Source organism: Ursus maritimus, unplaced genomic scaffold (assembly GCF_017311325.1).
Source record: "Ursus maritimus isolate PB19 unplaced genomic scaffold, ASM1731132v1 scaffold_2, whole genome shotgun sequence".
NCBI lineage: Eukaryota > Metazoa > Chordata > Mammalia > Carnivora > Ursidae > Ursus > Ursus maritimus.
This window is the reverse complement of record NW_024424452.1, coordinates 29943615-29968499: the sequence shown is the minus strand read 5'-3', so window position 1 is coordinate 29968499 and position 24885 is coordinate 29943615. Positions and strand designations below refer to the sequence as shown.

General features: G+C 50.3%; 1 protein-coding gene across 1 annotated transcript in view; it reads right to left on the bottom strand.

The window, feature by feature from the left end:
* The window catches only part of LOC103668601, a 151814-nt gene that overhangs the window by 71996 nt on the left and 54933 nt on the right, over positions 1 to 24885 (bottom strand). The window contains exons 28-37 of the mRNA XM_040635322.1: positions 24219 to 24377; positions 18438 to 18618; positions 17446 to 17657; positions 15684 to 15872; positions 15107 to 15246; positions 13951 to 14113; positions 13751 to 13837; positions 5610 to 5747; positions 5399 to 5518; positions 4259 to 4351 (exon numbers count right to left, since the gene is read on the bottom strand). Of these exons, the coding sequence (XP_040491256.1) occupies positions 4259 to 4351; positions 5399 to 5518; positions 5610 to 5747; positions 13751 to 13837; positions 13951 to 14113; positions 15107 to 15246; positions 15684 to 15872; positions 17446 to 17657; positions 18438 to 18618; positions 24219 to 24377 (1482 nt within the window). The remainder of the gene's footprint in view (positions 1 to 4258; positions 4352 to 5398; positions 5519 to 5609; positions 5748 to 13750; positions 13838 to 13950; positions 14114 to 15106; positions 15247 to 15683; positions 15873 to 17445; positions 17658 to 18437; positions 18619 to 24218; positions 24378 to 24885) is intronic.

Sequence of the window (24885 nt, the reverse complement as noted above, 5' to 3'; positions counted from 1 at the left end):
GCAGACGCTTAACCTGAGCCACCCAGACACCCCTTTCGTGATCTTAAGTGATCTCTACACCCAAAGTGGGGCTCGTACTTACAACCCCGAGATGAAGAGTCACACGCTGTACTGACTGAGCCAGCCACGTGCCCCATGACCCCACTGTCCGTGCACAGACCGCCGATATAACGGGGCAGCCTACAGAGGACTGACCCTGTGGCCGCTCCAACAGGAGGCACAGGACGGGATGGGGGCGGGGCACCCTCTCTGAAGCAGGACATATGGAAGGACATACTGCAATGCCTACTGTGTACCATGTAGATGCCCACACCCCACCTGGAAATCAAGAAGCTAATGAGCTGGCCTGTGTCCGCCTCTGGAAGATGTGCCAACGGAAGACGTCGCCACCTGGCTACCGAGGAGATGGGACATCCAGAACAACGGTCCTAAGGGGCACGGGTGAGACCTGGGGCCACCACTGCGTAACAAAGACATCACAAATGTCTGCCAACAATGCCCAACCTATGCTGGGAATGACTGTGACCTTCGCCAAGAGACACTGGACAGGTAGTAAGGGGGCAGATCGAGTGCTTGGGTCACTTGCCTGTCTCTGGTGGCTGCCGTTCTGCTCGGATGCATGTGGACGCTGATCCAGGACCCCTGCGAGCCTGCCCCAGTAAGCGTGCTGCCCAGGCACCATCGGTGGCCTGGAACAGCTGTGCACTGCATGCGGGGTGCCCAGTGACAATGACAGCCGCTAAGGCCCAACTTCACAGGACGTGACCTGCAAGAGTGACCCAAGCTCAAGATGCCCCCGCATTTCCACGTGCCAGCCCCTCCCGCCGATACACTGCTGCAGCAGCCGCGATGACAGACCCGCTCGCTGACCCTGTGGACACGCCGCCCCGTTCCAACGGTCCCCGTGTCACTCATGGACCTGACGCCACCGTTAGAATCCAAGCAGACAGCATGCAGGAAGGAGGCTCTCTGCTGCAGGTGGGGACACACAGGTCACCTTTAATGCCCCCGACACAAGATCTACCTACAGTGGGGGGTGGGGGGGGGCGGAATGCTGGAAAGGACAGACAAGTCAACCGCGGTTTGGGGTTTGGGTCCCATGGGGAACAGGGACAGAAGAGGACCTATCCAGCACCCCTTTTCTCCACCTCATTCCGCCAAAAACCATGGAGGCACACAACCGGGCCTCATAGAAAAAGGGACACTGTCGTGAGATCTCCGCCATCCTCCGTTGGTTCGCCGCACCACGTAACAGAGTGCGGACGATTTGGTGTTGGTTAACGTGGAGCCGAACCGCAGCCAGGCTCGTGTCATCTCCTGAGTTCAGTTGGACCAGCATGACTTGCCTTTTCAGGTGCCCACAGCCTACTTGTCCCTTCTCGCCCTTAGACTCTGCGAGGGAACCTGTTCGCGGACCGGGCTACCCGCGGCTCCATACAGAGTAAGACCGTCTGCTGGGTGCACCGTGAACTCCCGCTGTCAGCAACTGCGGGCCAGCCCCGGCGAGTCCAAACCGCCCGCCTCAGCCCTTGCAAACGCCTCTGCACTCAGGATAACCCCTCTTTGCCCATCTCTGGACTGACACGTGTTCCCCGGGTATGCGGGCTCCCGTCCCGGGAAGACACAGAGAGGAAAGTTTTCCAATTGATACGGGAGCAGATAAATGAGACTCTGCCAACAGGACATGCTATTTGGGATGGCCTGGTACGGTCCTAGGTACAAATTATGGGAGTGGCCTCATCGTGCAGAGAGGGGTACAATGGACCCCAAATGCTACAGCTCATAGTGTCGGGTAGATTCCCACACAGCGAGGCAATCACCCTGCACCCGTAACCACTGACATCTGGCTGGGGAGACAACACGCACCCATTCCCACGGGTGCCTTCCCCTCTCCCTGCGGATGGCTACAGGCACGTGGCCCCCACGGCTGGCCCTACGTACCCTATAACTGGACTGGATGCTATATCCAGGAGCACCCCTACCTGCTGGGCCCTATACTCCTTTATAGGATGAGACTGGCAGGCAGACACACGGCTGGCCAGACATGCCTGCCGCCTTTAATTCCAGCTGAAAGGCAATCCCCCTCCTTCCCTAGGAGAGTTTCCAAATAAGACAAGAAGTTCTGCAAAGTGGAATGGCTCGTGACACATTAACCACAGCACAAGGAGGGACGTGCGCTCTCATCAGGACGGAATGCTGCATACACACGCCTGACCATTTCCATGTTTCCCAAGCCAGGGCTGGTGTAAACAAGCTGCTGAAACCCCTACTGGCCCTGCGAGTGCTTGCTCAAATCGCTTGCCTTCTTCCCAGCTCAAGAGTTTCTGAGCCCTCTGTGCTTTCCTGTGACTTGGACGCTGTGGCTTACCCTGCTGCTATGGGATCTGGTGGCCGTGCGCCTCGGCGGAGCCGGCCCCGGGGACACCACGGAAGAGAGGCGTGTCAAGAACATATGGGCCATCCAGGGGGTGCCGGGGTGCAGAGTAGGGAACAGGCTGGACAGCTGGCTTGTGCAAACACGCCCCGAACGCCACTGTCAATCACGGTCTTGAGACTATATGGGTCCTGTTCTCCCTCTATATTCCCATCAAGCAGGATATGTAGAAAAAACATGTTCAGCGTTCAAGGTCAGGGGCTCCAGGGGCGGCCAACCGGGTGCACCTCCTTGATAACAAAGAATGCCCGGATAACGGGCCTTGAACTCCTTGGAGCGCTGGCCTTGCAAGGAGGGGAGGGGCTACACAGACTTGCCAGGCTAGTAGCTAAACTATCAAAGCTCGCTGCATGAAGATTCCAGCAGCGGATGGGGGGGGGGGCCTGCAAGAAGGGGACCGAGGCTGACAAGGCTGAGCTCCGCAGCCTCATTTCACCCACAGAGATAAGGCAGATAAAGGGTCCTGCTGTTTTAAAAAGTAATGATGGGGTGGCTCAGTCGGTGAAGCGACTGCCTTCGGCTCTGGTTATGATTCCGGGGTCCTGGGATTGAGCCCCGGGTGGGGCTCCCTGCTCGGCACGGAGCCTGCTTCTCCCTCTCCCTCTGACCCTCCCCCCTGCTTGTGCACTCGCTCTTTCTAAAATAAACAAATACATAAATAAAATCTTTAAAAAAAAAAGTGATGATAAAGTCTGAGCCCGTGAGATGACCCAGCAGCCAGGTTTTTAGTACATCTGCCCCGCGATGAGCACAGCCAGGGGCATCGGCCCCCATCCGCGACCCTCCACCTACACGCTCAGGGACCGCATACAAGTCACGTCACCTCTGTGTCAGCTTCTCTTCTGCAGAACGCTGCCCCAGCCATGTCCCAGGGCACCCACAAGATGAGCCACGTAAAGGGCTGTCAGCAGAGCCTGGCCCGCGGCCAGCACTCCACAGGCATCAGTTCCTATTACCACCGATGAGAGCGACAGCACGCCCTCAGATCTGGGATGCCAGGGGCCCTAGGTGCGCTGTGATTTTATGGACCCGCGCCCCCATGAAAGCAAAAAAGCTGGTAACGAAACACTGAACCCGTGGGAATCTGAAGACACATCCTGATTTTAGAGCTGTTGACCCACAAAAACAGGTGCCTCTGAGAAGGACCAGTTTCCATTATCAAAAGCTCTTCTCAGGCTCCTTTAGGGTTCCTGAAGCCACCAGCACAGGCCTGAGCACACGGCAGACATTTAAAAATTGCTGTCGAGGTCTGGGCCTCATCACGGGTGGGACTACCCGTCTACACCTCCGTCTCCCAGTCCGCTGCCGAATTCCTGTGTACACAGCACTCACGCTTGCTCGTGAAGCAACTAACATGGGGTTTTCTAAGCACCCAGCGCTGGGGCGGCAGAGCACAGCCCTCCTGCCTGGCCCCCTTGCTCTGCCCTTTATTTCCTTGTAGAGTCAAACCCTTCAGTGTTTCTACCCCACGCCAAGCAAAATACTCCTAGGTCACAAAAGGATCAGAGCCTTCTCCCAAGTACGGGACGGGGTTGAGAGGACAATTCTGCCTCTCTCCATGTTCAAGGGTGAAATGTGATCCTTCTACACCCCCCCACATGAGCTCAAACTCCTTCTGGCCTGGACAATCACTTCCAAATGATGGATTTGGAATCCTCCCTGCCATCTGTTCTTCATTCTTAGACCGTCTGGCTAAGCTCAACATCCTGGTGCGGCCTCCATCCTCCCTTCCTTCCGCTCCATCTCCCAGCAAGCCGGCTGCTCCGCTCAGAGACAACACTTGGCAGGCAATTCGAGGTCATCCCAGAGGGACCACGTCTGTACCTGTAAGTCCGGAGGAAACGTTGGTCTGTGGAGATGTCTGAGTTGGAAGAGGAACGCCAAGTGGGAGTCAGATCCGTTCAGCTGGACCGAGACCTGTTGACAAGGGAAGGTGGAGGAGGGTCAGAGAGAGCAAGGAGGGAGATGCAGAACTCCAGAAGGTAGCTGGCTGGGCACCCAAAGAGGGACAGGTCATCCCAGAGTTGGCCCAAACCCCAAGCCAAGAGAAGACGCCAGAAACCACCTCCCGTGATGCTTCTCAGCCCCAATCTTACTCGGGCTGTGTTACTTGGAAGCGTGAGAAGTGAGGCCCCAGACATGGGGCTGGGAAGGTAACTCTGGGACCTCGGCCCCCCGACGTCCCCTGCCACGGTGCCTGCTCACGCCTCCCACGTCCACGGCTGCATTCTGTTTGACCCTGACTGTGAAGCAGGCTCTGCACTACTAGCTTTCTAACTGTCAGCTCATCGAATCCCACCCCTGCTGTCACAGGCTGGTTTCACTACCCTCATCTCACGGCAAGAAAACCGATATTCAGTGGGGTTGAATAATTTACCCAAGGTCACACAGGGAATCAACAGCGGAGCTAGGATTTGACCTTGAAAGCTCCTTGGGGATGGAGACAGAAACAGTGGCCCGTGCATCCACAGTACATAGTGCAGAGCCCGGCACGTGGCAGAGACACAATCCGTGTAGAGCGAAGGACCGAGCAAATAAACTTACGGTGCATTTCCTTTCCCTCCTGGACACACACAGCTAAAACTACATTTCCCAGCCTCCCTTGCAGCTGGGTGGGGTCATGTGATGAGTTCTGGCCAATGGAATGTGGGCGGGAGTGGCTTGCCCCCCTCCCCCTTCCCCCCCCCACAAGGGGCTGGCCCATGAAAACCTGTGTAATTCTCTGTCCCTGCGTCCCCCTGTGCCAGCCACAGCAGAGCCACAGAGCCACACTGCACTGTGACAGGACCGGGCAGTCAACCTTCACGGGAAAGCAGGCTTTTATTACAACAGCTAGTGCATCCTGATTCATCCCACGCTTACTGCCAGGGCCACCTGCCCCCTCTTCAGCCACACACGGGACACCTGCCCTCTGATAGGAACACCTCCCTCTCTCAGCGAGGAGGTGGAGCTAAGCCATCTGACCTGGAATGTGACATTGTAGTTGATGGTGGCCCTCGTGTCCACGCTGCAGTCAAATGCTCCCCGGGGACCCGGTCTGAAGACGATGTCCCCATCCAAATGCAGGGCCTCGGGGCGCCTCAGCTGGGAAGAAACAGTACCATTTACTCTCTCCAACAGTTGAGCTCCGCTCAAAGGCTGCAAACCAGTGTTTGCCCAACCAGGGGACAGGTACCTGGGAGGCGTGCGCTGCGTCCAGGGCCAGGCTGTGCCAGATTTCCCCACGCTGAGATCGGTCACGGTGCAGACCCTTTAAGTGCAGCACGACTTTCTGGTTGACTTTCAAAGTGGCCTCGACCTCCCTGTTCTGAGCCTGGGTGAGCAAGAACCGGCAGCGCTGAGAGAGAGGACTTGCCATCTCCAAGTACCTGCAGAAGCCAGCCTTAGACTCCAGCAGGTAGAAGAAAATGGTCCCAAGACAGATGGGTTAAAGCTGTCTACACTACCCACACACAGGGCAGGGAGTGGGGACAGGTGCACGGGGGGCTTTCAAATGGATGCTCAAGTCCAGCGCCCGCAGGTAGGGCTAGAGATGATCCCGGGCCAGGTGGGCCCAATGTAATGCTAAGCGTTCTTGTAAGAGGGAGGCAGAAGGGAGGGAGGGAGGGAGAGCGAGAGCCAGAGAGAGAGGATACTAATCCTACAGCTAGTGGCTTTGAAGATGGAGAAGCGGACCACGACCCAAGAGATGTGGGTGGCTTTCAGTAGCTAAAAAAGACAAAGAAATGGATTCTCTCCTGGAGCCTCCGAAAGGAATGGGATTCCAGCAACAGCTGATTGTAGCCAAGGGCAACCCATTTTGGATTTCTGATCTCCAGATACGTAAGGTGGGTTTGCGTTGTCTTAAGCCACCCAGTTCATGGTACTTTGGGATAGCAGCTGCAGGACCCTAACACACACGGTTCATCACGTATTCACTCAGCAGCCTTCTAGCCTCTGCCACATGCCAAGCCCGCGGGGGCAGGGTGCGCCATCTGTTCCCATCTGTGCTGACGGAGACGTTAAAAACGTCTTGCCGCAGAATTCTATCGTTGGTGTAGAACTTGAGAAGAATCCGTGGCTTTATTTTAGAAACAAGATGGAAGAGGAATAAATAAAAGCCCAAGAGGAGAAAAATACATGTGTGTCATCAAACAAAGACAGGGTTTTAGAAAGAACAGAGAGCCAAATTCAACTCCGCTCAAGGGTCCCCGTCGACTCGGTTCTCGTCTCTTGTCGGCAGGTGGGATTTTAGGCCCCCTGCGTCCGATCTTCTGATTTGTTTTTAATTAGAAGCAGAAATCTGGGTTTTACCCCAAATCTTCTGATTTTAAATGTGGACAGTGTTTTTAAAAACATGAAGTGTGAAGCAGGCCAAACAAAACACATCTGCAGGTTGGACCCGGCCCCTGGAGCCAATCTGCAGTCTCCGGTATAAAGAAACACTCAACACCGTGGGGAGGGGTTTCTGCAGGTGTGGCGGGCGGTCATCCTGTCCTCCGTCTCCTCTCAGGAGCTCCAAGGACTCCGGCTCCCAAGCCTCTGGGAGCCACCCACAGCCCTGTTTAACTGGTGAGGCTAGTGGGGACCCTAGAAGAAGAGGTCTCAGGGTTCAACAGCTGGCCCTCCCTCAGCAGACCTTTCTATCTGCCGCGAGGGAGAAATCACCACTAACTTCTTCGTCCAGGGCCTGGCATGTCATAACTGCTCAATAAATGCTTACTGGAGAATGAGGTTACCTGCCTCTACTCCTACAGGGATCAGGAAGGAGTCCGGGATGACGGTACCTGATATGACATTATGTTTCGGTCCCCACAATCACAGCCCAAGACATGGGTACTGTTGTCTCCGTTTTATAGACGAGGAAACGGGGGCCCAGAGACCTGGAATCCTTCGCTGTGGGCACATGGGCAAAAATGAACTTCACCCCCAGGAAGACTAATGCCAGCACCTTCCAAGTCAGGGGTCTGAGAGCCGTGGCAAGGGAGCCAAGCCTGGCTCGCATTTGTAAATGAAGTTGACTTTGTCCGTTCTGGCTGCTTTCACAAAACTCCCAGAGGCAGGCTGGCTATAATCGAAATTTATTCCTCATGGCTCTAGAGGCTAGAAGTCCGAGACCAGGGCGCCAGTGTGGTTGGGTTCTGGAGAAGGCCCTCCTCCTGGCTGGCAGGCAGCTGTCTTCTTCCTGTGCCCTTGTCAGGTGGACACAAATGCCATCGTGGGGGCCTCAGTCCCGTGACCTAACCACCTTCCAGAGACCACACGAGGGCTTCAACATACGAATCCGGGAGAGGGGGGCACACAAGCATTCAGTCCACAGCCTAAGTTTTATCAGAACACAGTCGTGCCCGTTCACTTGTGTGTTTTCTAGAACGTGTCTGTGCTACCAAGGCACGGGGAGTACTTGCAACAGAGACCTCACGGCCCACCGAGGAAAAAGTCATGACTCTGCAACTTCTCGGAAAAGGCTGTCACCTCCTGCTCTGGGTCACGTGCACAAGAGACTCTCGATAGCACGGGGGTGACAATGACGCATTATGTGCAGGTGATGACGCGCCAGGCCCTGCGGCTCCAACGGTAAACTGAGGCGTACCTTGGAGATACCGCGGGTTTGGTTAATCACCCCAATAGAGCGAGTCTGGCAACAAACGAGTCGAATGAAATTCTTGCTTTCCCAGTGCGTACGACAGTTACGCTTACACTGCCGTCAATTAAACCCGCAGTAGCATTACGTCTAAAAAAAAAAAATACATACCTTCATCTAAAGGATAGCTCATCGCAAAAATATGCTAACCGTTGTCATCTGAGCTTTTGGCCCATTGTAATCACAGATCACCATCACCAACGTGATGGTCCCCAAAATGTGACCCGGAGACACAAAGTGAGCCAATGCTGTTGGCAAAACGGCACCAACAGCCTTGCTGGACGCAGGGTTGCCACGCACCTTCCATTTGTATTTTTTTAAAAAAGTAATATCTGCAAAGTGTAATGAAATAAAGTGTCATCACATGAGGTATGCAGACACGGTACCAATCACAGATCTGATGGACTAGCAGGTGCAGACAGCGACTGGTCAAAGAATCACATCAAAATAGGACTGAGATTTGCGAGAAGCGCTAGAGACAGAAGTGTGGGGTGTGCAGGACCCGTAACCGGGGGATGGGAGATGGTCTGGGGCCAGGGAAAGCTTCCTGGAAGAGAGGACGTGTGAGCTGAACCCTCAGCAACCAGTACAATGGAAGGAGGCAAAGTGGAAGGAGTGACAGCTCCAGGCACAGAACACACCAAGGTCCTGGGGCAGGAAAGAGCATGGCGAGGAACCGAAAGGAGGCTGAGCCAAAGGAGGCAGCAAAAGGGGGAGAGTGGTCTCAGGTGGCCTTGGAGGGTGGGCAAGACCAGAGGGGCAGGGCCGAGGTCTTCACCCAGAGAGAAGCAGTGGCATGATCCTGCTGGCATATTGGAAAGCCCCCTCTAGCTGTCAGGTAGGCTGGAACAGCGGGGACAGAGCGGAACAGAAAACCCAAGCAGACGTCACGTCATAGTGCATTTCGCAAATATTAGATGCAAGGATACAGTATTGAAAGCGGCCAGGGCAAAGAAATTTCTCACGTACCAAGGCAAAAGCATCAGAATTACGTCAGACCTGTCTACACAGACCTGGAATGAGAGAAAGGGTTGGGGGAGCATATTTAAAGCTCTTTCAGAGAAAAACATGCAGCCAAGGATCCTTTATCCAGCAAGACTGTCATTCAGAATTGATGGAGAAATAAAGACATTTCAGAATCGCCAGTCACTAACCAATTTTGTAACTACGAAACCAGCCCTACAGGAGATATTACAGGGGGTTCTATAAAAGTAAAAAGGCCCCAAGAGTGATACAGAACAGAAAGTCACAGCCAATACAAAAAAGACTTTACTGGCAACATGGCAACATTAAAATCATATCTCTCAGTAATCAGTCTTAATGTAAATGGTTTGAACCATCCCATAAAGCGCCACAGGGTTGCAGATTGGATAAAAAGAAATGACCCATCCATTTGCTGTCTACAAGAGACTCATTTCAAACCCAAAGATGCATTCAGACTGAGAGTAAGGGGATGGAGTACCATCTTTCACGCAAATGGTCCTCAAAAGAAAGCTGGGGTAGCAATTCTCATATCAGATAAATTGGATTTTAAACTACAGACTATAGTTAGAGACGCAGAAGGGCACTATATTATTCTTAAGGGAAGTATTCAACAAGTGGATATGACAATTATAAATATATATGCCCCCAACAGGGGAGCAGCAAGATACACAAGCCAACTCTTAACCAGAATAAAGAGACATATAAATAAAAATACATTAATAGTAGGGGACCTCAACACTCCACTATCAGAAATAGACAGAACACCCTGGCAAAAACTAAGCAAAGAATCAAAGGCTTTGAATGCCATACTCGACGAGTTGGACCTCATAGATATATATAGAACACTACACCCCAGAACCAAAGAATACTCATTCTATTCTAATGCCCATGGAACATTCTCAAGAATAGACCATGTTCTGGGACACAAAACAGGTCTCAACCGATACCAAAAGATTGAAATTATCCCCTGCATATTCTCAGACCACAACGCTCTGAAATTGGAACTCAACCACAAGGAAAAATTTGGAAGAAACTCAAACACTTGGAGACTAAGAACCATCCTGCTCAGGAATGACTCGATAAACCAGGAAATCAAAAATCAAATTAAACAATTTATGGAGACCAATGAGAATGAAAATACAACAGTCCAAAACCTATGGGATACTGCAAAGGCAGTCCTAAGGGGGAAATACATAGCCATCCAAGCCTCACTCAAAAGAATAGAAAAATCTAAAATGCAGTTTTTATATTCTCACCTCAAGAAGCTGGAACAGCAACAGAGGGACAGGCCTAATCCACGCACGAGGAAGCAGTTGACCAAAATTAGAGCTGAAATCAATCAAGCAGAAACCAGAAGTACAGTAGAGCAGATCAACAGGACTAGAAGCTGGTTCTTTGAGAGAATCAATAAAATTGACAGACCACTGGCAAGACTTATCCAAAAGAAAAGAGAAAGGACCCAGATTATTAAAATTATGAATGAAAAAGGAGAGGTCACGACGAACACCATTGAAATTGGAAGGATTATTAGAAATTTTTATCAACAGCTATATGCCAATAAACTAAGCAATCTGGAAGAGATGGAATCCTTCCTGGAAACCTATAAACTACCAAGATTGAAACCGGAAGAAATTGATTCCTTAAACAGGCCAATTAATTATGAAGAAATTGAGTCAGTGATAAACAACCTTCCAAATAACAAAACTCCAGGCCCGGACGGTTTTCCTGGGGAATTCTACCAAACATTCAAAGAAGAAATAATACCTATTCTCCTAAAGCTATTTCAAAAAATAGAAACAGAAGGAAAGCTACCAAACTCATTCTATGAGGCCAATATTACCTTGATCCCCAAACCAGGCAAAGACCCCATCAAAAAGGAGAATTACAGACCGATTTCCCTAATGAATATGGACGCCAAAATCCTCAACAAGATACTTGCTAATAGAATCCAACAGTACATTAAAAGGATTATCCATCACGATCAAGTGGGATTCATACCTGGGATGCAAGCGTGGTTCAATATTCGCAAATCAATCAGCGTGATACATCATATCAACAAGAAAAGACTCAGGAACCATATGATCCTCTCAATCGATGCCGAAAAAGCATTTGACAAAATACAGCATCCTTTCCTGATTAAAACCCTTCAGAGTGTAGGAATAGAAGGTACATTTCTCAATCTCATAAAAGCCATCTATGAAAAGCCTACTGCAAATATTATTCTCAATGGGGAAAAGCTGGAAGCCTTTCCCTTAAGATCAGGAACTCGACAAGGATGCCCACTCTCGCCACTATTATTCAACATAGTACTAGAAGTCCTTGCAACAGCAATCAGACGACAAAAAGGGATCAAAGGTATTCAAATTGGCAAAGAAGAAGTCAAAATGTCTCTCTTTGCAGATGACATGATACTCTATATGGAAAACCCAAAAGAAGCCACTCCCAAACTATTAGAAGTTATAGAGCAATTCAGTAACGTGGCGGGATACAAAATCAATGCTCAGAAATCAGTTGCATTTCTATACACGAATAACGAGACCGAAGAAAGAGAAATTAGGGAATCCATCCCATTTACAATAGCACCAAAAACCATACGTTACCTTGGAATTAACTTAACCAGAGACGTAAAGGACCTATATTCTAGAAACTATAAATCACTCTTGAAAGACATTGAGGAAGACATAAAAAGATGGAAAGATATTCCATGCTCATGGATCGGAAGAATTAACATAGTTAAAATGTCCATGCTACCCAGAGCAATCTACACTTTCAATGCTATCCCGATCAAAATACCAAGGACATTTTTCAAAGAACTGGAACAAACAGTCCTTAAATTTGTATGGAAACAGAAAAGGCCCCGAATCTCCAAGGAACTGTTGAAAAGGAAAAACAAAGCTGGGGGCATCACAATGCCGGATTTCGAGCTGTACTACAAAGCTGTGATCACAAAGACAGCATGGTACTGGCACAAAAACAGACACATAGACCAATGGAACAGAATAGAGAGCCCAGAAATGGACCCTCGGCTCTTTGGGCAACTAATATTTGATAAAGCAGGAAAAAACATCCGGTGGGAAAAAGACAGTCTCTTCAATAAATGGTGCTGGGAAAATTGGACAGCTACATGCAAAAGAATGAAACTTGACCACTCTCTCACACCATACACAAAAATAAACTCCAAATGGATGAAAGACCTCGATGTGAGACAGGAATCCATCAAAATTCTAGAGGAGAACATAGGCAGCAACCTCTACGACATCGGCCAAAGCAACCTTTTTCATGACACATCCCCAAAGGCAAGAGAAACAAAAGATAAAATGAATTTATGGGACTTCATCAAGATTAAAAGTTTCTGCACATCCAAGGAAACAGTCAGAAAAACTAAGAGGCAGCCCACGGAATGGGAGAAGATATTTGCAAATGACACTACAGATAAAGGACTGGTATCCAAGATCTACAAAGAACTTCTCAAACTCAATACACGAGAAACAAATAAACAAATCAAAAAATGGGCAGAAGATATGAACAGACACTTTTCCAATGAAGACATACAAATGGCTAACAGACACATGAAAAAATGTTCAAAATCATTAGCCATCAAGGAAATTCAAATCAAAACCACACTGAGATACCACCTTACGCCAGTTAGAATGGCAAAAATAGACAAGGCAAGAAACAACAATTGTTGGAGAGGATGTGGAGAAAGGGGATCCCTCCTACACTGTTGGTGGGAATGCAAGTTGGTACAGCCACTCTGGAAAACAGTGTGGAGGTCCCTTAAAAAGTTAAAAATTGAGCTACCCTATGATCCAGCCATTGCACTACTGGGTATTTACCCCAAAGATACAGACGTAGTGAAGAGAAGGGCCATATGCACCCCAATGTTCATAGCAGCAATGTCCACAATAGCTAAATCGTGGAAGGAGCCGAGATGCCCTTCTACAGATGACTGGATTAAGAAGTTGTGGTCCATATATACAATGGAATATTACTCAGCTATCAGAAAGAACGAGTTCTCAACATTTGCTACAACATGGACAGCACTGGAGGAGATAATGCTAAGTGAAATAAGTCAAGCAGAGAAAGACAACTATCATATGATTTCTCTCATCTATGGAACATAAGAACTAGGATGATCAGTAGGGGAAGAAAGGGATAAAGAAAGGGGGGTAATCAGAAGGGGGAATGAAACATGAGAGACTATGGACTATGAGAAACAAACTGAGGACTTCAGAGGGGAGGAGGGTGGGGGAATGGGATAAGCTGGGGATGGGTAGTAAGGAGGGCACGTATTGCATGGTGCACTGGGTGTTATACACAACTAATGAATCATCGAGCCTTACATCGGAAACCGGGGATGTACTGTATGGTGACTAACATAATATAATAAAAAATCAATTAAAAAAAAAAAAATCAAGAGTCAGATGCTTAACCAACTGAGCCACCCAAGCACCCCAAAAATCTTGATTTCTATAAATAAAAAAGATTTAGAATCCCCCAAAAGAATCTAAAACAGATAATTAATTTTTTATATTTCATGTATGTCAAATTATAATATTTATATGCACTGCATTAAATAAAATGTATTATCAAAAAAAAAAAAAAAAAAAAAAAAAAAAAAAAAAAAGAAAACCCAGGCAGGAGAGCATTGTGCTCGTCAGAGAAGATGGCTCAGGGGTCACTGGGGTGACTGGTCTCTGCTCACTTACGGCGTGCTGGCTCCAAGCAACGGCACACCCCTCCACGTTCCTGGGGACGGCCTTGCCGTCGTACGGGTGGGTCAGGCCTGCGCAGACCTGGGAGAGAAGGCCACACAAATGCACATACATACAGAGACGGGTCAGCAGCAGACAGGGGCCTCCCCGCTGTTCCCAGGCCCCTTCCCAGATGTGCCCCAGAGCCCACTCACGTAGGGGTGTCCGGCCTGGTAGCCCAGGACTATGGTCTGCAGGGTCTCCTCGTGGCCGTTGAGGACGAGTCTAGTTTCCAGGGAGCACCGCTGGTGATGCCTATCCGCCGTCAAGGTCTCCTGCAGGATGAGGCTCTGCGGGATGGGCAGAGGCAAGGGGTGCCTGGCGTGGAGAGGGGAGAACGGGCCAAAGCCATTAAAGCAGCTGGCAGGGCCAGGGCACAACTGGGCCCCGGGAGCTCAGACTGGGCCTGTCACAAGCTTGCAGGGTTAAGACTCTGTCACAGAGAGGAGCACATCAGAACACACATCAGCCCTGCGTCTCGCCAAACGACGCCCGTTCACCCTCGGGCCATGCCCTCGCGACACCCCAGTGACCTGGGCAGAGCGGGGGTCCTCATCGCCCCTTGGCAGCAGAGACCTAAGGATAGGCAGCACCTGGGGTCTGTGGCCTTGGGCAGCAGAGGATGTGGCTGACTTCTCTGTGCCTCAGTGTTCCCATCTGTGAAATGGGGGCTCAAATACTAGACCACCCCCCCCATCCCAACAATGGTTGGGATCACAGGAGATAATGTGTGTGCAGTGAATGCAAGCTCCCTGAGGGCAGGAGTTCTGTCATTTTTTATTCTGTTTTCCCAGAAAAGTGCACAACACATAGGAGTTGCTCAACAAATCGAAAAGAAACGAACAAAGGAAGGAGGTCTCTGCAGACCACGGATCCCGTTACTTCGTGGTTACCGTTGTTTCGACAGAAGACGACGAAGGTCAGGAAGCTGGCGTGGACACAGGCTGGAGCTGAGGCTAGGTGTGCTGATTATACCCCCTCCCCCCCATACCTCCCCCCTCCACTGACTGCAAGAACAGCCTTTCCAACCAGCTGTGCCTCTAGGAACTAGAGGTTCCCCAGTGCAGCTTCCAGGCTGGGGAGATGACAGACTTCTGCTCCCAGATTTCTGAGCACCCTAATGCAAGGGGGCTAGGGACCCAGGGACTTTCGAGGGAGGCAGGCAGCTTGTCTCAGAGTTCTGGGCTTGGCCTGGGCCCCGTGGGCCAGCACACGCCTCCCAGACAGCACGGCCGCCCTGTCCCCCGGGACCCTCCACGCCGCAGACCCTCCTGGCAGATGTCGTGCGTAAGGGGAAGGGGCTGCACGGACCTGAGGAGGAAGGTCCCCCGCTTCTGGTACAAGCCCGTGTCATGTGTCACCTCCTCCAGCTTGCCCTCCAACTCCAGGCCCCGAGGCTGGCCCCCAGTCGTGGTCACCAGAGCCGTCAGCGACACGTGAGTCTTCCAGGGCTGCAACAAGGACCAGGCTGATGGAGGGGGATGGCCCGGCGGGGAACGGGCTCCTTACACATCGTGCCCGGGGGCCCAAGGGGCAGCTCCCACTGCCGGCCCATCACGCGAGTGTGACCCCCTGAGAAGGGGCTGCTGAACTGAACCGCAGCCTCACCCCAGAGCAGACCCCGAGATCACACGGGCGCACCACCACGCCTGGACCTCCCCAGGTGCCCAGCGGGAAATGGTCTCAGGCTTCTGGCTCCTTGAGGCAGAGCTTTGCTCCAGGGTCTGTGCTTATTAATAATATGGCTGGGGTCCATTTTACAGACAACGAAACTGATCCCAGGAAGGCCCGAGGTCATAGGCCAAGCACTAAACACTTCCCCATCCCAGGTGAGGGATTTGGGGGTCTCTCAACAGCAGAGCCTCCAGCATGGGCCGCCTGGACCCACCTGATCCTTGCGCCTGTAGGCGGCTGTTAGGTTCGTCTCCTGCCGGGGGCCCTTCAGCCAGCAGTGAAGTATCTTAAGGTCCTGGCTGTTCTCCGCGTGGATCGCGCTCTGCACTGTGGCACTCCAGGCTGATTCTATGTCACTCCGGCTGCGGAAGAGGCTCCGTGCCACGGTCGTCACCGTGGATACCTACAGTGAGGCAGGGGAGACTGACCAAAGCCTTTGCACACCCTATGCCCCCCCCGGAGTGCCCCTTCTCCCCAGTCTCACTTGGGGAACTCCTACTCATCCTTCAAAACCCCACCGACACCATCTCTGTGAGGCCTTTCCCAACGGGTCTGGGCAGAATTGGTTGTTCCCTACAGGGTCTCGAGGAACAAGGACAAACTTCCCTCCCGCTCTCAGCCCTGAGCCGAGAGAGAATCTCAAGTATCAGTTATTAGAGAAGGTAACTCCCTTCCCTCTCTCCCCTCTTTGGCTCAGAAAAGGAATCTGATCTCACTGGGCTGCTATTATTAGCAGGCAGGGTCTCTGTGTCCCAAGGGGCACACACCTGCAGGTGGCCTCCTCCCCCTGCATCATCGCTACGGTCTTCAGAGCCCTGGGAAGAGCTGGGGGACAGACAGCACTACAGCTCTATGCAGGGCTGTGCACCCCAGCCCACAGCCCCGGGCACAAACCCCATCAGGAATAGCACGACACCTGGACCCTGTAGGCCACTGTCCCCTGTTCACACAGCTCAGGGCCTCCCCAGTGGAGATAATGGGATCAAAATGGGGTTTAAGCACGACCGACCCTGCCCCCCCCACCACATACTAGAACTCCAGAACACCTTGTCCCATAGGTCACTGACCTTGGGTCTCCCCCCAGGACCTGCAGGCGCCCACTGCCACCTTCCCGTTTCAGTGAAAGTCCCCTCCTTCCACCCAGCTGCTTGGACCAAAACCTTGGGGTCATTTAGGTCTTGTCTTGCGCTCCCTCTGCACTGCCCATTCACCAGCAAATCTCTCAGCAAACCGATCAGCTCCCCCTGCAAACTCGTCCCGGAACGTGGACACCTGCTACCATCTCTGCGGCCACCTCCCGGGACAGGCCACCATTGGGCCCCCAGCTGGGGTCTGAGGAGCTGGCGGGCTGACCCCACCCTGCTACCACTCAGCCCCTGCCTCAGAGGGGACACTGCTGTCCCCAGGGGGGCCCAGAGCTGCCTCATTCTGGGTCCAAGTCAGGCCCAGACCCCCTGCTGTATCCACTTGTCCTCCCAACACGGGGAGAGGATATGTGCCAGGTTCCCTCGGGGGACACTGGGACATATTTCCCGGGATGGTTTTCTTCCAAACTGTTAATGCCTCAGAGATCAAACAGGTGCAAAGAAGCACACTCCATCCCACCCAGCAGTTGGTATAAAACTGATCTACGACCTTGAAGTGTTCATTCTGGTGTTCGGCAAAGGCCTGATGTCTACTTGTTTCCGAGTTCCCCCTCAACCTGCTTTCATATTTTAATCTATTAGCTGCTAAGAAAGAATATGGAAAATTGAAGGGTAGGGTGGGGAGGGGTCCACTCTCCCAAATTCACTTGGCAAGTAATTCTGAAGACTGTCAACATCGGGTCATCCACACCGCCCACCCTGTGACCTGGCAGCAGCCCTGGGGGCTGTTCTCCCTCTGCAGGCAACAAATTCTAGACGGCAGGGAACCGGCCTCCTGGGCCGCTAGTCCAGCGGCGGGGAGGGGAGCGGGGCGTGGCCGAGCATGCGCACCCGGAGGTACGTGGTAGCCGGGGTGTAGATGTGGACCTTGCCCTCCCTGTCGATGCCCTGGTTCCTGTAGGCCACGTTCATCACCAGGTTCTTGAGGGTCCAGGCCTTGCCCAGCGTCAGCTCCAGGACAGCCTGGCACGTGGGTCGGTGGGGCCAGTACAGCCTGTGAGCCGCGGAGACCATCAGCCACGGACTATCCAGGTTCAAGGCTCCTGCAAGAGGCAGAGAGGGAGAAGTGGGTGCAACCAGCATGGAAAGACCTACTGCCAGGTACCAAGAGGTCCCTGCAGCCTCATCACAGTTTACAGAACGCTGATCATGTTCTGAAACGGGACAGGGGTGATACAGGTGTGTGCACCTGTCAGAACTCATTCAACGGTACCCTGGAGACGTGTGCGTTCCACTCCAGTTAAGGGGTGAAATGTACGGAGGTCCACAGCTTACTCTGAACCGCGCCGACAAATAACATGGATGGATAAGGGGATAGATATGTGGGAGTAAAATGTTAACGGCCGAATCTGGGTTGACAGTATGTTAACGATAGAATCCATTGCAGTTTTCTGTAGGTTTGACGATTTTCATAGGGACATGGTGGACAAAAGAAATGCACGAAGAGGTTGGAGAGGGGGCACAGGTATGTGGTAATAAAGAACGTGGCCTTTACTTTCCAAGCTGTGACCTCTTTGAGCCTATGCTGTCGTTATCTGTAAAATGGGTACAATAAGACTGCTCGCTGGGGACTGGGACAGAGCAAGCGCTCATTGAGAAGAGTAAATACCGGGCCACCAGAGAAGACAGGAGAATCAGGCAAGGGGCTCTGCTGCGGAGAGTAAGCAGTCGGGATCTAATTGCAAGCGTCACGGGACACATGAAAGGTCTGAGTCTTGACAGCCAGACCAACACAAAGAAAGGTTCTTCCAGGTAACGAGCAGAGGCCTGGGGGGCCAGAAACCTCACCTGCTAGCCAAAGAGTCTCCCAAGAGGACGCTCACCTTCCCACTTCCACAGGGTAGCCCGAGACGCGTCCTTCCACCACAGGCCGGCCACAAGAGGCAGCCGCCCGTTGTACTGCGTCTTCAGGTGCGTGCTGGTCTCCACGTGCGGCTGGCGAAGGCTCGAGTGATACAGCTGCGCTCGGAACTCCACCTGCCTCGCAGGCGCCTGCAGCGCAACCTGGAGAAGACCCGAGCTCAAGATGCTCATCGGGTCACTCCACTCCCAATCTAGAACATTCCACCGGCTCACCACCACAGCCAGGGGTGGGCCTGAGGTCCCTGGTTATCAGCAACTGCCCAGCCCACTCCCCAAGAATCCCTGTACCCATTAGCCATCGCTCCCCATTGCCCTGGAAACCATGAATCTACTTTCTGTTTCTATGGATTCCCCTGTTCTGGGCAGTTCATGTAGGTGGAATCAGAACACGTGGCCTTACGTGTCTGGCTTCTTTCACTCGGCATGATGATTTCAAGATCCACGCACGGTGTATTATAGCATGCATCAGAACTTTATTCCTTTTTATCGCTGAACAATATTCTGTTGTATGGATAAATCGTATTTTATTTATCCATTCCTTGTTGAAGAGTATTTGTGCTGTTTCTCCTTTTTAGCTCTTATGAATAATACTCTATCTAAATATTCCATACATATTTGTGTGAACACGGGTTTTGAATTCTCTCCAGTACCTAGAATGGTTACGTCATACGGTAACTCTGTTAATGTTTTAAAGATACACCAAACTGTCTTTCCATATCGTCCTACCATTTTATGATCCCAACGAATATACGAGAGTTCTAACATCTGCATATTGTCACCAACACTTGTTGTCTTTTCTGTGTTTAGCCTTGCTCGTGGGTTTGTAGCAGGATCTCTCTGTGACGTCGATCTCCCTGACCATGTCGGCCATCGTTTCGTGTGCTTATTGGTCATGCGGATACCTTTGGTGAAGAAATATCTATTCAAGTCCTCTGTCTTTTTCTTGCTGGGTTGTAAGAGTTATCTTATATTTGGGGGAAAAAAATTCCTTATCAGACATATAACTTGTCGCTATTTTCTTCCATTCTATGGGTTGCTTCTCTTTCTCGATGGAGTCTTTGGAAGCACAAACTTTTTAAATTTTGATGAAGCCCAATGTGTCAGTTTTTGTTTTGTTAATATGTTTTTAACAGTGTCTTAGCTCAGAAACCTTTGCCTATTCTAAGGTCATAAAGATTCACTTTTATGTCTTCTTCCAAGAGTTTTGTAGTTCTTCAGTTTAGGTCTATGAAGTGGTTTGCATTCGTTTTTATATATGGTCTTGGGTAAGCGTCCAACTTCGTTCTTTTGCACGTGGATATCCAGTGGTACCAGCGCTCGTCGTGGAAAAGACTATTCTTTCCCCTTCTCAGTGGTCTTGGCGGCCTTGTCAAAAATCAGCTAGCTGTAAATATAAGGGCTTATTTCAGGACTCCCACTTCTACTCCATTGGTCCGTATGTCTATCCTTATGCCACTAGCATGCTGTCCTAACTACCAGAGCTTTGTAGTAAATTTTGAAATTACAAAGAATGAGTTCTCCAACTTTTTCTTCTTTTTCAAGGTGGTTTGGGCTATTCTGTGTCCCTTGTAATTCCATATGAATTTTAGGATCAGCTTGTCAATTTCAACAAAAAGAGATCGCGTGGGTTTTGATAGGGATAGACAGGGACTATTGAATCTGTAGATGAATTTGGGAAATTTTGCCATTTTAACATTCATTTTATGATCAAGGAACATGGGACCTCTTTCCATTTATTTCAGTTTTCCTTAATTTCTTCCAACAACGTTTTGTGGTTTTCAGAGTATTAGTTTTACTTTCTTTTGTTACATTTATGCTGAAGTATTTATCCTTTTTTGACACTACTGCAAATGGAATTCTTAATTTCATTTTCACAGTTTTCATTGCTAGTGTAGAGAAATACAACTGACTTTCGTATATTTATGTCATCTGCTGCAACTTTAAGGAACTCATTTATTTTTTTTTTAAAGATTTTATTTATTTATTCGACAGAGATAGAGACAGCCAGCGAGAGAGGGAACACAAGCAGGGGGAGTGGGAGAGGAAGAAGCAGGCTCCCAGCGGAGGAGCCTGATGTGGGGCTCGATCCCAGAACGCCGGGATCACGCCCTGAGCCGAAGGCAGACGCTTAACCGCTGTGCCACCCAGGCGCCCCTTAAGGAACTCATTTATTAGCTCTAATAGATTTTTTTGTGGATTAATTAGGGTCTTCGACATATAACATAATGTCATCTGTAAGCAGAAATAGTTCTACTTCTTCCTTTCCAATCTGGATGCCTTTTCTTTCTTTTTCTTGCCTAACTGCAGTAGCAAAAACCTGCGGTACAATGTTTAACAGAGGTGGTGACAGCAGACATCTGTCTTCTTCCTGATCTTAGAGGGAAAGCAATCAGTCTTTTATTATTAAGTATATCGTTGGCTGTGGATTTGGTATCGATGGTCTCTATCAGGCTGAGGAAGTGCTCTTCCATTACTCGTCTATTGGGTGTTTTGATCATGAAAGGGTATGTTTTGCCAAATGCTTTTTCTGCTTCTGTTGAGATGATCGTGTGGTTTCCATCCTTCACTCTATGAATATGGTGTATTACCCTGATTGACTTTCAAATGTGAAACCAACCTTGGGTTCCGGGGATAAATACCATTTGGTCATGTTGTGTAATTCTATTTACTCATATCTTGCTGAATTCAGTTTGGTAGTGTTTTCTTGAGGGTTTTGTATCTATATTTATAAGAGGTCTTTAGGTTTTCTTTTCTCATGATGTCCTGGTCTGGTTTGGGCATCAGGGTGACACTACTGGCCTCACAGAATAAACTGGGAAGTGTTTCTCTTCTTGACTAATCATTTGGTAAATTATTTTCTAGTCAATTAATTCTAGCACAATCCAGTCCAGCCGAGACGTTAAGAGCCTAAGGTGTGCAATGAGATGCACTGGAGTTTCAATTCCAATCCCGCCACATAGTAGCTGTGAGACCTCAGACGCGTCCCAATTTCTCCTCGGCAGAATGAGGCTAGTGGTTGCTTCACAGGGGTTAAATGAAATAACAACACATCTGAAACACAGCCTGGCAGTAATAAATGGCTCATCACTGCTCACTCTGCCCTTCCCTCTTCTGTTCCCTGTCAGATTTTTAAGGATAAATAGTATCTCACGCGTGTTTCCCCAGAACCTAGCATGGCGTCTGCCACACTTGAGAAGGCTTGCAGAAGCAAGCCGTCTTTTATCTCTTCTAAAACCTTTGGGACCAGATCTTTCCAGAAATAAGAAATTTTCACAATCTAGAAAAGGCACATAATGCATGTACTGCAATTATATAAAGTACTCCTTCTAATCAAGTCAAAATTCCATTTTTTTCCCAATCTCAATACAAAAATGCCGTCTCTGGAAAGGGTAATGCATGGTAGAAAAAATACAGAGAAGATGGTACTCAGCCTTATTAAGTGACCAGGGAAATGCAAATTCAAACAACAAGGTAACCTTCCCATCTGGATCAGCAACTTTTTCCAATGTCCAAAGTCAAGTATTGGCAAGAGTATGGAAATCGCTCCACGTGGACATGGCTAGAGGGGACGGTGACGGGTTCGAACATTTCGGAGGGCAAACTGTCACCAGGCAGCAAATTAAAAATATCAATTCCAAAACCCAGAAACTACGCATTATGACGTGTGCCCCAGAGACCGTGGCACACGTGCACCCAGGGAGGCGCGCCCAAGGACATGCAGGAGAGCGCCACCAGAAACCAGGAGCGTGCAATGGGCACATAAAATGGAATACAGCTACGGCTGGAGCATGATGCGGGAGTTTCAAAGAATAGAGTAGATCTCTACAAAGTAACAAGAAAGTTCTCCAACACCCACAGCGGAAGGACGCACACCGCAAGACTCGCCAAACGAAAGAGCCTGTGACCGGCACACAGAGCAAAAGAACAGAAAGAGAGCTCCTTTCCAGCGCCCTAGAACGTAAATGCTCCTTCCTCCAGGCAGCTGAGGAGGGGACTGGGATGCAAGACGGAAGCAGAGAAAGGAATTTTAGCTTCATTTCAAATGCGACATTTTTGTCACCAGGGGAATTTATTCACACAGTATTGGTATTTAAAAGCAATGTAGTACTTGGGAATAAAGTTAACCAAGGAGGCCAAAGACTTGCAAGCTGGAAATGACACAGCGTTGCTGGAAGCAATGAGAGAAGATGCGAATACATGGTAGGTTGTCCTGTGTTCGTAGATGGAAAGGCTAAATACTGGTAAGATGTCAGTACTCGCCAGAGCAACCTATAGATTGAACTCGATCCCCGTCAAAATCACAATGGCATTTTCGCGTGTGTGGCAGAAACAGAAAAATCCACCCTGAAATTCATATGGGATCTCAAGGCGCCCCGAACAGCCCAAACAATCTTGAAAAAGCAGTGCGAAGTTGGAGGTGTCCCAAAGCTACAGTAATCAGCAGTACGGCAGTGACAGACAGACAGACAGACCGACCAACGGAATAGAACGGGGCGTTCCAGAATAAACTCTTTTATCTGTGATCCGATGATTCTCCACCAGCACGCCAGGCGCACTCCGTGGGGGAGAGTGCAGCCTGTCCGACACCTGCGGCTGGGACCCGCGGACATCCACACGCAAGAGAACGCACTGGATGCTTACCTCACACCACACGCAAAAACTAACTCAAAATGGCTCAAAGACTTAAACGTTAAGAGCTGAAACTACAAGATGTTTGGAAGAAAGCATAGGGGAAAAACTACAACACCGGATGTGGAGAGGATTTCTCAGGACACTCCAAACCCGGGCCGCAAAAGGAAAGAGAGATCAAGCAGACCGCCCGCACAGGTAAACTTTTGCGGATCGAAGGATGCTTGCTGCCCACAGACGGAATGGAGAGCACATCTGCCAACTGTGTATCTGGTAAGAGGTTAATACCCAGAATGTATCAAGAACTCTTACAACTCGGTAACAACAAAGCAAACAACCGGATTCAAAAATGGGCCAAGGACTTAAATAGACCCTTCTCCGAAGAAGATAAACCCAAAGCCGACAAGGGCACAGAAAAGATCTCAACATCACTCAGCGCTAGGGAAATGGCCATCAAAACCACAATGGGGTACCCCTCACCCCCATTTAGCATGGCTACCGTCCAAAATGACAGGAAATAACGAGCATCGGGGGGAGCACGGAGCAGGGAGTTCTAGAACAGGGACAGAGCTTCACGATTACAAGATGAAGCAGTTCTGGGGACGGATGATGGTACCAGCTGCGTGACACTGTGATGCAACCAATGACACTGAACCTTACACCTAAAAATGGCAGAAATGGTCAAGTTTATGTTATATATATTTTACCACAATTAAAACAATTTTTCAAACAACTTAAACACAAACACATAAGCGCGTGCCTTACGGTAGCACATGGCCTGTCGAGCGGCTAAGCGCTCACGTATTTGTTACTTACCAGAAACAGATAACCCCCCAAGAAAATCTGAAAGTAAAGCCCTTTCCCAAATGCACTAATAGCTGGAAATCTGTGTTTCCCGAGCCCCCTTGCAGATGACTGATTGCAAATATCCTTGCAGGTGAGCGCCACCCCCCCCCACCGGCCCGCCTTGCAGATGTTAGACTCCCCCGGGGACATGGGGACTGGAGGTGGGAAAGAGGTAAGGCCGTGGAGTTTGAGCCAGCAGCATCCTTGTGGGGGCCTGCAGATGAGGGAGGGGGTGCCCAGCTGCCCCCAGGCGAGGTGGGGCTCACCTCCATGAAGTAATTTCTCAGGGCCGGACCCGAGTCGTTCTGGAAGGTCTGGCTGACACGGAGTTGCCGCTTACTGCTGCTCTCATTCCAGCGCACCCCGTAGCTCACCTCCAGTTGTGAGTGCAGGTGGCCCAAGCCCTCCTCATGTCGCAGCTGAACCTGGGGACACACCCCACCAGGGAGATTGCCGAGAAAGCCTTGTCTGCCCCGTCCCCGGGCCTCCTCACTGCCACCCACCCTGGGGGAGGCCGGCTTGTGTCTCTGGGGAGACAGTTCCAGAGGAGAATGGGCTTTGCATTTTGTTTTTGCAAGACAGTGCGCCGGAATATGGGTCACCTGCCTATTTTGTTGGTACCCCTTAAATGCTGAGCCCGAGACGAGGGGCTCATGGGCCTCACCCTGGTCCATGGCCTCATAGCAGGCTGAAAGAGCCAGCAGCCGTGGGAAAATGGCTCCAACCCCACGGCCCTCTGCCCCGTTCTCTCCCACAGCAGCATCTAACTCCCTGGATAGACTCCAAGCAGACCAGGGTTTTACACCTGCCATCCTGCTGCCTTCTCCTATCTCCGAACCAGGTCAAGGCAACACAGGTTCATTCATTTATTCCTTCACTGAACACATTTCTCCCAAGTACCAAGTAAGATGATGCCCAGCACTGGATGCCAGA